The sequence below is a fragment of the Agrilus planipennis genome, unplaced genomic scaffold, assembly GCF_000699045.2.
Source record: "Agrilus planipennis isolate EAB-ADULT unplaced genomic scaffold, Apla_2.0 scaffold16, whole genome shotgun sequence".
In the NCBI taxonomy this organism is placed as follows: Eukaryota; Metazoa; Arthropoda; class Insecta; order Coleoptera; family Buprestidae; genus Agrilus; species Agrilus planipennis.
In genome coordinates, this window is record NW_020438946.1 from 318,288 (window position 1) to 331,156 (window position 12,869).

Below are 12,869 nucleotides of genomic sequence, written 5' to 3' on the forward strand. Positions count from 1 at the left end.
AACCTAGCCTAACTTTCTGACATGTGCATGAACCATTGAACTAGACTACAGATACAGAACGTCACATTACCATAGATACTTTATTTACCTTTCGTTCGTTCATGTCTTCCATCATTCACAAACCAGTCACATACACTCAATATAAAAAACTCTCCGAAGTTAATGAGCATAACCAAACACATTATCAGAAAATATTTTACATATGGAAAACATACAGTCTATAATGCAAGTTAAAAACAATTACCAAAATTTACCTAATTCATTACTGTTAAGCGATAACTATCTTCACATTAATTTCACTATGTTGAACTTTGCCAAACTTCACGTACACTTTCTTTCATTCATGAATATCCATAGATATATATAAATAAATATCAGTGCATGTAACCCATAACCTAAGGACGTGACAACATAATAATTATTGATAATTATTCAAATAATTCCGTACTGACGACGAATGTAAATATGTACATAAATATTGATATGAAAATTTAAATTTGAAATTTTGCAAGATAATCTGAATGTCGTAATCCTGATCCTAATCTATGTTATAGAGGAAATCCATTTCACGCGTAGTTATTAGCTTTACAAAAATGTTAGCTTTATCAGTTTATGTTGCTATTGTTATAATACTAGCAGGTATTAGAAAGTTTCAGGAGAGCAAGTGGTTAAAGTGTTTAAACAATATTAAATTAAGCAACAAAATAGTCATCGTGACCGGAGCAAATTCTGGAATTGGTTATGAAATTACTAAAGAATTAGCCAAAAGAGAGGCAGAAGTAGTTTTAGCATGTCGAAATGTACAGGCTGCTCAAGAAGCTATTTATAAAATAAAACAGATTTATCCTAAAGCAAATCTTGTAAGCACTTCGTGTGATTAATATGAAAACTTTGTTTTAGTTAGCTATTTCTAACAATTTATTGTATTCTTCAGGTTCCTCTGGAATTAGACCTGAGTTCTCTCAAATCAATTAAATCTTTTATTGAAGAAGTAAGTAGGAGGTACATGCACATTGATATTTTAATTAACAATGCAGGAGTTTCATATCCTCCATCATGTAATAAAAAAACAAAAAATGGCTTTGAAATACATATGGGTGTAAATCATTTAGGTCATTTCTATTTAACTACAAGGCTTTTACATAAACTGGAAGAAGTTGAACAAAGTCGTATAGTGGTGATTACTTCAAAACTTCATGAGAAAGGAGTGATTGATGTAGAAGACCTAAACAATGAGAAAAAGCAATCTTCAACTTTATATGCAAATTCAAAGTTGGCAAATGCATACTTTAGTAGGGAGCTTTCCAAAAGAACCAAAGTGAACACATATGCTTGCTGTCCAGGATGGGTATATACAAATCTGTTTAGACACCATTCTATTCCCTGGTACAAATATATTTTCATTCTACCAATTGCTTGGTTATTTTTGAGAAGCCCAGAGCAGGTAATAAGAAGTGTAAAAAAGAGTTAAATCAAAATTAGAGGAATTAAATAATGTTTTAGGGTGCTCAAACTCCAATATATTGTGCAACAGAGCCCAATTTATTATCAGAAAGTGGTTACATGTATAGAGACTGTCAAAAATACAAATCTAGAGTAAATTTTGATGATGAAGTTTCCCGAAAATTGTGGGAGAAAAGTGAAGAGATGATAGAAGATAAAATTAAAGAATTAAATGACTAGTTATATATCATTTGTCTATATCTTTATATTTCCAAATTGAATAAACAGCATTCGTTACATTTATTTTTTTTGCATCAATTCTTTAAGTAGAGCAATAATAATTAAAACAAACAATAAAGTAAATTTAGAGTTCCCATATTTTAAAAAGGAAAATACAAAAATAAATTTCTTAGTAACATGAAAATAGATCGCATTCTAAAATGTTTAGACTCTGCTTAAAATACGTTAAATTCGATTTGTTTTGTCAACTGTTTGAATATGTTTTTAAACATAATGCTTTGAATGCTTTGTTCGTTGTTTTATAAAACGCCCAGTCGTTATAGTAAATAACTAGCCAGACGTACAAAAATCATAATGTTGACAAACATTTCATAATCTAACCCCTTCTAATAAAATGATTAATTTGTAATAAACAGCTACGACAATAACACATTTAGTTTACTTATTTTAAATAAACTTGAATATCTTTTTAGATGCTATGAATCTTTGCACATCTGTAAAATGAACATACCTTGCAAAATAATAATCTGTGATAAGCCCATAGATCACAGTGAATCATAGTAACATAACCTCTATTTTGGATTTTAAATTATTAACTGTTTAAACTTTTAAAGTATTTTTTTATCATTTGTATGTGAATACTACATAATAGTCACAGCTATTTTAGACGAAGTCTAAGTGATTACGCCAAATGAATTTACTTATCTTAATTTTCTTGTCCAATTTTATTTTTATAAAGTCTGAACCAATCGTTATCAATACATGGAAATTTACTGAAGCAACAAGAGAAGGTAAAATCAAATTTTATTTTACTAATGTAATTATCGGAAACATTTCAAGGTAGCTTGGAAAACATTACAAGAAACACATAATAGTATTGATGCTTTAGTAGCAGGATGTAGCAAATGTGAACAGCTACAATGTGATCATACTGTGGGCTTTGGAGGAAGCCCAGATGAAAATGGTGAGACTACTTTAGATGCCTTAATTTTCGACGGGTAAGGATATATATTTTCACTGTATTAAGCAAGCTACCAAAACAACAATTACTTTAAAACTTGTCTACCTAAACATTCCCTTTTAATTGATTAGATTAACAATGAATGTAGGAGCTGTTGCAAATTTAAGAAGAATAAAAAATGCAATAGCAGTAGCAGAACATGTACTAAAATACACAGGGCACTCAATTTTAGCTGGGGAACTAGCCACCCAGTTTGCAGTTCAAATGGGATTTAAAGAAGAAACACTGACTACAAGTTATTCAAAGCAACTTCACACTTCATGGGCCAAAAGTAATTGTCAACCGAACTTCTGGAAGGTAAAAAAGACACATCTATTACAATTAGAGTATTAAAAATGATCTAATATCGTTATTATTTTTATATTCAGAATGTCGATCCTGACCCTAAAACGTCGTGTGGACCGTACACTCCAGCAAATGAAAACAGCATTTGTTATAACCCATCATTATTTGATTCTGAAAATCATGATACTATAGGAATGGTTGTAATTGATAAAAACAACCACATAGTAGCAGGTACATCAACAAATGGAGCTAATCATAAAATTCCAGGGTTAGTATTTCCTAGAAGCGATTTTTTGTTCATTAAAAACCGATTTAATTTGTTTTAGACGAGTAGGGGATTCACCCATACCAGGCGCAGGCGCTTATGCTGAAAATAATGTAGGAGGAGCCAGTGGAACCGGTGATGGAGATGTTATGATGAGATTTTTACCAAGGTGATATATATATATAGTGTATCTCTTAAATTTGTAAAAGAAAAGAAACATTTTAACAGCTTTCTAACTGTCGAAGAAATGAGAAGAGGTAGTACTCCTACTGAAGCAGCACTGACAGCTATAAAACGAGTAGCTGCACATTATCCTAACTTTTTTGGGGCAGTTATCGCAGTGAATGTAAATGGAGAGTATGGGGCTGCTTGCAATGGTATGGACGAATTCCATTTTTCAGTGTTCAAAACAAACCAATCGGATGTTAAAGTTCAATCAGTCCTTTGCAACAAGTAGGTATAGTTAACTATTATACGTTTATTAAAACGAAAATAAATATATATATATGATTGATTAAATTAATTCTTTGTTACTTATTTTTAAAAAACATAAATCTGCAGCAAAGTAAAAAAAAAATTAAACCAAAAGACTAATTGAACCACCAATATTGTTATGCAAAATAAATTGTATTATGCATTATATTTGTGATGGACGATAAAAAATTGAGTTGTATGATATGAAACCAACAAAAATTTTTCAAACAAACACATTTCACTTGATACGACTCACGACCGTATTCTCGTCTTCAAAAACTCTAAACTATTTCGCGCAAAAATATCACGAAATGCATTATTAGCTTATTTCTTAATTGATAGCTCTATTTTTTGTATTACTTGCATTACTTTTGTAATTTGCTTTACCATTATCATTTTAGCAAGACTGGTTCTGATTCTCTTAGCGCCAGACTAACTAAACATTAAAATTTTAATTTAACTACAATAAAACTACAATTTAAATTATGTTAATCTCTTATTTTTGAAATTATCGATCATACGCATTCATTGTATCTCCCATACAAAGCATTCTTTTGAAATATATACAAACAGTACACTGATATTATGAATAGTCTCAGGGTTATTTTCATTATATTTTACATTAAATAGACCAATCGTGCAACAGACTTCAATTAAAGACTACATGAAGGACAACTTCCACTTGTTACCTTTGTATCATTTACTAAATATTCTGTCAGAAATTTTCAATGCACAAGATGTTAACTTAATAATGAAAACCTTACGTCGAATATCAATATCATAATTAAAAAAAAAAAAAAACTCCATTCATCTTTTGGCTCCTACACTTCAATTTTAGAATCGCAAACTGTTTAATTTGTATTAGAAATTAAAATCATTACAAAAGTGTTATATCTTAATTTAGTAAATGATACGTATAACAACATTTCTAACATTACATTTAAATTACATTATTCCTGTAATAAACATTGGGATATTAAAATTTATTCTGATTGAAAAAGCTTTTAAATGTTACATAGTTTACTTAAACAATTTAACAAAATGATTAACAGTAATAAATCTGCAAGTAGCTGAGTAGTCAACATATTGTTCAATGTAGGTGCCTCAGAAAAAAGAGAGAGCAACTATCAAAAGACAGTTAAAAAAAATATCGGCAGTTTTTACAAGAAATACGACAAAAAAATATTCANATAATCGAAAAGAAAAGATTAATAACTATTCAAATAATATGCATAAACCAGCCTTTGCAGCAGTAATCTATGAGACTCGAAATAAAAACGAAACTCAATTTAACAAAATGATTAACAGTAATAAATCTGCAAGTAGCTGAGTAGTCAACATATTGTTCAATGTAGGTGCCTCAGAAAAAAGAGAGAGCAACTATCAAAAGACAGTTAAAAAAAATATCGGCAGTTTTTACAAGAAATACGACAAAAAAATATTCACAAGCTTAAATGGTTTAATATTGTCATGTGAATATTATAAAGTAAGTGTAAAATGGACTTGCGAACCCAAATGATTATTCAAAGCTTGCAGTAGTCAAATGAATTGTTTCCAATATTTTGCCAACAACTAAGCTAATGAGGCTGAGTAGTCAAAGTTGTTAAAGAAACGTTAGGAAAAAAATTCATTCAACCACAGCAAAAGCTAAGTCTTAAAAATAACCATAACAACTTTATTTATGAAAAGTGGCAACGCCCAAAAATTTTATTTTCTTTTGTACATTCTTTAATGTAATGAAATACGTTAAGGGCAAGTCATGAAGCTAAAATATATGTATATGATTTAATAACAAATACCATTAATTATTATTATTATTAGAAAATGCACAAGCTGTTAAAAGTGTTGCACAAATTCTAACTTTTAAATTTTAAAACAGACATAAAATTTTAATATTTAATAACTAATAGATGAAAATTTAACAAAGGAACAGTCTTGATTCGTTTTACATTTGTAACTATATGAAAGATAAGTAAGCGTAGTTGACATGATATCCTTTAAAAGTGTTCACAACCGTTTCTTGATTGAGCACTGTTTTTTTTTTATTAACAACACTTTATTAGTTATATGTACGTATGGGTTTTACGAAAAGGCCAATCAAATTAGATTATTTATAATCAAGCCGATAAAATTTCCAAATGAATAGAAATATATGAAAGACTAGGGTCTATAAGACTATGAAAATGACCCCCATCATAACTGTGAGTTTTTGTTGAATCTTATTCTAGTAACTCATAACAACAACTCTTAATAATTATTTGGTGGTCAAACTTGAAAATGTATGCTATTTTTTTTTAATATTTTCCCACTATTATCAAATGATCTTACTTATATGAGAATCAATAATCTAAAAGAAAAAAATTGGTACCTTAGTATGAAATATATCAATAATATTGGAAAAATACAAAACAATTAGCAAAATGCCAAAAAAGAACAAGTTCCACCACCAAAATAACTGTTTGAACTATTAGAATGATCCTAAATGTTATGAATTATTAGAATAAATATATATAAGCCATTTATTTCATGTCAAGAATGTTTTTAAGTAATTTTAATCATTTAGATTAAAATTTTTCTAAAATGATTGGCCTAGACAGACAGATATGAAGAAAATGAAGATACACCAAAATAAATAGTTATACGACATACAATTATTAGACTTTTTTACATTATACAAAACGGTGGTGTTTTCATTTAGACCTTGGCAAAATGCAGCCTGTCTTTAATTCATTTCTTAACTTATTTTTTTAAGAAAATAAGAAATTGAAAAATAAGTTTCTGTCGCATACTTAAATTACCGAACGAAAATATGCATTCTATTGTTATTTTTGGATCAGCTGGCCCCTACTTTTCTTTAATTTTGAAAATCGTATAAATTATGGTACATACCTTTTGGAAGCCCAAGTTTTCATTTAAAATAAATCGTATTATTAAAAAGCAACTTTAAAGAAGAATAAAATCTTTTCGAATATAAACATGTTTTAATAATGTTTATAATTTATTATTACAGGTGTAATATTGATTAAAAACATCTACTTATTTACACAATATATGTATATGCATACATAGGTACATATTTAACGAAAGTATTAATTGAAAATTATGCGTTTTGCCACGGGACACTCTTGATAAGAACCCTTTGGTGAACATATCTTTGGCGTAATATAATTTGTATTTGCAATAAAAAATTTGTACTTTAATAAGAACAAAAATTAAAAAATAAAAACGAATAATCTTCATATTTAAATAGTCAATCGATTTTTAAAAGCAATACGATAATAATAATGTATATATTAGAAATTAATAAAATATTTCAAAAAGTATGCACCAGAAGTAAATAAATCTGCTCTTATTTTCCTAATTTGAACATTCATTTAAAAAAAATGAATAATTTTAAGTGAATATAATATTCGAATATTTGCAGCTTTCTTAATAATTTTGATCAATTTATCCAGCAAATAGCAAAGAAACGCTTTCGTTCTCTAATTGTTACTTTAAAACCCATAATTCACCCTACGTATTATATATTACGAAAAGTAAATGAACACTTACAAAATTTTAAGCACAAAAATATCTTGGAGTAAAATAAATACTGTTATTACAAGAGAGCCCTGTAGTTTTCGATAGAAACAAAATAAATAAGTTTATATATTAGCCTCCATATTAAGGGCAAAAATGTTTTCAACAACCGAGATAGATCATTTAATTTGACTTCATACAAAGGCTGGTTACTTATTTGAATAATTAATAAGGTTTAGAATTAAAATATTATGCATTTTGGATTATTTTTCAACGAATTATTTTCATTCAAACAAAAAAAAATCAAATACCTTAGTTTTTCTCAGTAAAATGGTTTTCAATCATGTACAAAATTTCAAAAAGTTTTTCAAATACATTTCCATGATAAAAGGTCGCTCAAGCATATTTTGAGAGATTCAGATCAGACCATTCTTGAGACCTTTAAAAAAGTGAGAAGACTGCAGTTTAATTGAATTCGAAACAGAATAAGCAGTAATTAATTTTTGAGTGAAATTAAAACAGTGTGTATTGTATGAAACCAAAGTACTAAATAATCGAAAAGAAAAGATTAATAACTATTCAAATAATATGCATAAACCAGCCTTTGCAGCAGTAATCTATGAGACTCGAAATAAAAACGAAACTAATATAGTTATAGAATCATTTAAATAATAAAAAAAGTATAAAATGTACAGTAACGATAATAATAATAAAAAAAATAATTAATATCGTAAAAAATGTAGTTTTAATCACATACTGTGGCGACCGCCGCACAATCCACACCTAACACCACACCAGTGACACAGTTTTAGCGGTGGATAGAACCACAGGCAAGGTACGAATAGCGATAAAAAAGTCAAACACAACCACCGTTTACCACAATTGTCGTCATAGGTACATTCGCAGGGCCTCTGCACGTACTCGGCCTCAGCGTCCGTAGCACAATGATAGCACACGCACTGAGCACAACCTATACATGTAATTGTGTGTATCGTTGATTTGATACAGTCAGGACCATACTCGCACGAACCTTTCGGATTATCGTCCTCATTAAACAGCTCATGACAATGTCTACATCGCACCTGAGCTTTGTACGATTTTGTAAATTTTGATTTTAACGGCAAAGGTGGTTGAGGTACAGCAATAAGCTCGAGGTTCGTTTTCTTTGGGCTCGATGAATCGTGTTTTACTAAAGGTGGCTTAGAATCTTCCACCACTGGATAAGTGTATTCGTGAACTGCAGTTAACTGTACGTATGAGTAGTTTTCTCCTACAAAACAAAACTTTATGTTACTTTCCATATTCCACTCAAAAATACAAAGCACAAACTCACTCACTAGCAACCGTCACAGTAAAAACAAGCAAGCAAACACTTTTACTAAGATTATGCATGGACTAAATGCGTGCAATATACAGAGCGCTTTTAGGTATGGTGCCCAAACACAACTCTTTATACCTACAGTACCTTTAGAAGGTAATTTTGAAATTAGAAAATGAACTACGTAGGCCTAATTAATAGATTCCATCACTTCAAATAAAGGTTTATTCTCTGCCCACCTGCAGTCGCTGTAATTTTTTTCTTATAATTATTTTTTTTGTGTACATCGGCAGATAAAATATGAAAAAATGCTCCATATAAAGTAGACAGCTTAAGAACCAAGAAGATAATCGCATTTATTATAGAGAAAAGCATAAAGTGCACAGCAACACAATATGCAAGCATTGCAAGCTGATGAAATTAATTAAGCCAATCAAACGGAAAAAGTTGCAATTAGAAGTTCTCCCAAACTTTTTAATAGAACAAGACAAGCACATGCTATAAAAAGCCGTTTTATAAACCTACATAAAGTTGCTCAGGACAAAGCAGTCAAAAGTGCATTTGAAAAATTACCTTTGTCACCTTTCATTGGATCATAAGTTGGCGGTCGAGATTCAAGAGGTTTATCCCTCCCTATGTAATGAATTCGGTGCAAATTGTCCGACCCTTTTGTACTAGAATCGCTGGAACTACGGGAATCTTTTGGTTCTTGAGGTAAATTTAAAGTCTACAGACAAAACAAATGACCAGCTGTAGAACTTTATCTTAATTTTTATATCGTACTTTATAAACCGTAGTAGGATAACTTCAATTCAAACACTTTTAACGAATGATCAAATCATAGTCTTCAAGAATTTTATATTTGAAAAAATATTACTGACATTTTCTTTCATAAAGTAATAATTCTCCATAAAAAAAATAATATATTATCAATTCTACTTAACTACTACTAACAGCTATTTACTTTTTCATGTGAAAAAAAAATGTATAGTATTATTATAAAATGTGTTATACTACTATACTACAGATAATGAGATTAAATTTTTATCAAGACGATTTTATTCATCCTATCAGAATTGACAAAAAATGTGCTGTCCCCCTGCAAATCCAGACATAACAAAAAGCGTTCATCCCCAATAGAAGCATCATAGGAAAAGTCTACTTAGAAATTTTAAAGACTAACCCTACCCTACAACGAATATGGGATATTTAATGAACCGTTTCGAATACAGAAAATAATAAATGTACAGAAAGAGAGTCAATATGTGTCAATCATTCAAGAAAAAAAAATAGGAAATAGAAAATAAAAAGTCTACGTAACAAACCAAATCATAGGTGAATACAAACTATTGTAACTAAATTGCCAAAAAATAGTAAATTAGTTTTGGGGTATATATAATCATAAAGTTGCATTATAAAATGATTAACTACAACTACTTTTATCGGTACATCAGATCATCGTTTGAATTAGTTTCTAATCCAAATTATATATGCACTACATTGAAATTCTAACTACATTCTACAGCACACATTTTTTTAAATAACTTTTTCTTCTGGGTTTGGATAAAATATTTTTGATTAGAGCAAACCAGAAATAAATGACGGTATCAACAACTTATCATTTTGATTTTTTCCTTCGTTATTGTTGTCCCATGTATACTTTACGGGTACAGATCACTCGTTATGACCCTTGTGAAAAAATTAGAGACATTTTTTTATATATCGTTTACCTTTATTAAAATGCATTTTATTTTAATAAACTACGCTAACAACTACCTATTTATTCAATTAAAAGTAATAAATACGTATTTATTACCAGCTGATTTCCGCGACTTCGCCCATCGATACAAAACGACACAGTATCAGGCTTCAGCGCAAATGATCGCGAATGTCGCTTACTTTACGATGAGGCAGAAGCAGAAACTTCCTTCCTAACCCGCGCATGCGTACCGCGTCGCTTGCCCTCTTTCAATGGCAAGAGAACACGCATAATTACGGTCATTACAGTCGTCCTTATTGTTTACGTGTATGAGAATGCTAATAAGTTGACATTGAAAAGGAACATAGTGGTAATTTTTATTGGAGATAAAGACTAAGCGTCGAATCTAGCTATCGTTTTATTTATATAGATACTTAAATAATCGCTTCAATTTCTATAATAGGTGTTGACTCTTACATTAGTATAAACAAAGTTTAATAACTCTGTTTCAAGTCCAATTAACAATTATCTATGTTTTGTCATAGTACAAAAAAATAAATATGCATATATGACCAACTTATGAAGCGTTCGAAAATAACTTTAAAAATCACTCACCATAAAGACATCGTCGTCTCCCACATCTTTTTCGTATTTATTATTTACATTAGTAAGCGGATACGTATCGGCCAAACCTAAAATAAAATAAAAAACACACAAAATTAAATTCAATTCTTTCCAGTATGGGAAAGCTATTTAACATTAGTGTAATATAATAAATACCGAAAAATATACCATGCGTTTTTATTTCATTCACAAAGTGTTATAAAAAGAAAAAGAAAATGAAAATGCTGATTTGCTTACCATGGAGAAAGTCCGTAGGATGAAAGCAATGAAAAAATAAAAATAAAGCAGATAAGTTATACGATTATCGACCCCACTTACTAAAAGTAGGGTATCAGCTTATAGTCCAATTTACAAAAATTATAAACTTATTATAACTACTTATTTTCAAGCGACATAATTACAGTTAACACCATTCAAATGGTAGGTTCAAGGAAAATTTGTTGAAATATCATCACTTTGTGAAGCTAAATTTATTATTAATTTTACGAAAAAAATTTATTCATCCTTCTCCAAAATATACAGATACACAAGAAAGGGGATGAGAATACTGTTTTGGTTCAAGGGTTAAAATACAGATAAAATCAAACACTAAAAATTAAAAATAAATTACATATTTTAATGTTAACATCGTTAACATATTTTCCAAGTTAATCAAACAGGTGGACGAAAAAGAGAAGACCAAATAAAATTAATTTTTAATATTGACTTTTTTTTCGTTTGACTTTGCCACCAATACATTTCGTGACTGTATTCATACAGAAAAGAGTCTTCAATTTTTTTAACTACTTACACCTGCCTGCTTAATTAACTGATCAGGAAAGGATTTGTTTCTGAATACGAATTACAGAAACTATAAAGAAAATACAATAACTACAAAAAAAAATCAGTCTAATGTAAATTTGACTTGCGAGATGGCCTGAAATTATTGCAGAAATGAATACAGGGGGATATCCCCGAGTGGTTTTTCGTTTACATGGACAGTTTTTCCGCCAGGGGGCGTAAAAGTTGACCAATATTCTTGAATAATAATAAATAGATAGATTAAGACAAGCATAATGAGAATATGAAGAAGTTGAAATAAATTTAAATTAAAATAAATATATAATAATCCAATACAGCATTCTCGAGTTAGTAAGAATCGAGTCTTATGGATATGTTTAAAACTGAAGAAAAAATTTGATCAACTTCGGCGCACCCTGGTGGAAAAAATAACCATGGCATCGAAACACTACTCAAGAACACCCTCTCTATTCATTTCTGCAGTAATTTCAGATGGCCCACCACAAAGGACAAAAATTACATAAAAGTGATTCTTTTTATTTTATCGAATGAACAATAAAATCGTGATATTTTGATACTTATAAATAACCAAAAATGATAAAAAAAAATAAAATAAATCAAAAAACCCAACTTACCGTCCAGCAGTTCTTCAACAGCGGTACGCACTCCTTTATCAAACGCTCGAGCATCAGCTGCCGTTTGAAATGTGAGTCCAAATTTCTTGTCCCCGGTTTTCCAATGATGAAACGTAGGCATAACTTTATTATATTCGAAATCCTTCTTTATTGTGCATGATAAAACAATCTAAATATTAAAAATAAAACACAATGTTAATGTAGCTTAACCATGTATATACGATAATTTTTTTGTTGTTAAACATACGCTTTGATCGCTTATCCGTTTTCCGTAAATGAGATAGTCGTGTTTGGGCTTTGCGACTTCTTGGCCGGGGGCAGCTGAGGGACAAGCCCTCGGTCTCTTTCTCACCGACACATTACTCAAGCCGCCTCCACCAAGCGGCACCCAACCTCCCGAACTGTCGTCGCGCGACATCACCTGTGCCCGCACACGAACCAAATATCCACTACAAAATAAAATTAAAATAAAAAATTTGCTTAACAAATTTGTGAAGACAACTTTATTATATAAAACAGTAGTTGCTAAATATTGGAATAAAAATACATTTTTTTATAAAAAATAC

At 29.8% G+C, this 12,869-nt stretch overlaps 3 protein-coding genes across 4 annotated transcripts in view; 2 read left to right on the forward strand and 1 right to left on the reverse strand.

Annotated features, from left to right (window-relative positions):
- Positions 1 to 370: 370 nt before the first annotated feature.
- On the forward strand, positions 371 to 1,746 carry LOC108744632 (retinol dehydrogenase 11). The gene is made up of 3 exons (XM_018480497.2): positions 371 to 860; positions 935 to 1,444; positions 1,504 to 1,746. The coding sequence occupies exons 1-3, from the start codon at positions 594 to 596 to the stop codon at positions 1,681 to 1,683; spliced, it is 957 nt and encodes a 318-aa protein (XP_018335999.1). The 5' UTR covers positions 371 to 593; the 3' UTR covers positions 1,684 to 1,746.
- Positions 1,747 to 2,233: 487 nt separating this feature from the next.
- On the forward strand, positions 2,234 to 4,901 carry LOC108744677 (N(4)-(Beta-N-acetylglucosaminyl)-L-asparaginase-like). Its single transcript, XM_018480563.2, has 6 exons — positions 2,234 to 2,474; positions 2,528 to 2,681; positions 2,776 to 3,001; positions 3,073 to 3,257; positions 3,316 to 3,423; positions 3,483 to 4,901. Exons 1-6 carry the CDS (start codon positions 2,375 to 2,377, stop codon positions 3,709 to 3,711), a joined length of 1,002 nt encoding a protein of 333 aa, XP_018336065.1. The 5' UTR covers positions 2,234 to 2,374; the 3' UTR covers positions 3,712 to 4,901.
- A 2,075-nt stretch (positions 4,902 to 6,976) lies between these two features.
- LOC108744676 (sprouty-related, EVH1 domain-containing protein 1) overlaps positions 6,977 to 12,869 on the reverse strand; it is a 15,360-nt gene continuing 9,467 nt past the window's right edge. For both annotated transcript variants that reach the window (XM_025974683.1, XM_018480561.2), the window contains exons 2-6: positions 12,551 to 12,752; positions 12,304 to 12,472; positions 10,880 to 10,956; positions 9,139 to 9,292; positions 6,977 to 8,517 (exon numbers count right to left, since the gene is read on the reverse strand). In XM_025974683.1, the coding sequence (XP_025830468.1) occupies positions 7,997 to 8,517; positions 9,139 to 9,292; positions 10,880 to 10,956; positions 12,304 to 12,472; positions 12,551 to 12,752 (1,123 nt within the window). In that variant the 3' untranslated portion in view covers positions 6,977 to 7,996. The remainder of the gene's footprint in view (positions 8,518 to 9,138; positions 9,293 to 10,879; positions 10,957 to 12,303; positions 12,473 to 12,550; positions 12,753 to 12,869) is intronic.

Excerpts from the sequence above, each read along its gene's own strand:
- LOC108744677 (XM_018480563.2), top strand. The coding sequence starts at position 2,375 with ATGAATTTACTTATCTTAATTTTCTTGTCCAATTTTATTTTTATAAAG. Across the intron at positions 2,475-2,527 it reads TACTGAAGCAACAAGAGAAG|CTTGGAAAACATTACAAGAA; the intron begins GTAAAATCAAAT and ends ATTTCAAGGTAG. Across the intron at positions 3,258-3,315 it reads GCTAATCATAAAATTCCAGG|ACGAGTAGGGGATTCACCCA; the intron begins GTTAGTATTTCC and ends AATTTGTTTTAG.
- LOC108744632 (XM_018480497.2), top strand. The coding sequence starts at position 594 with ATGTTAGCTTTATCAGTTTATGTTGCTATTGTTATAATACTAGCAGGT. Across the intron at positions 861-934 it reads TTTATCCTAAAGCAAATCTT|GTTCCTCTGGAATTAGACCT; the intron begins GTAAGCACTTCG and ends TGTATTCTTCAG. Across the intron at positions 1,445-1,503 it reads TTTTGAGAAGCCCAGAGCAG|GGTGCTCAAACTCCAATATA; the intron begins GTAATAAGAAGT and ends ATAATGTTTTAG.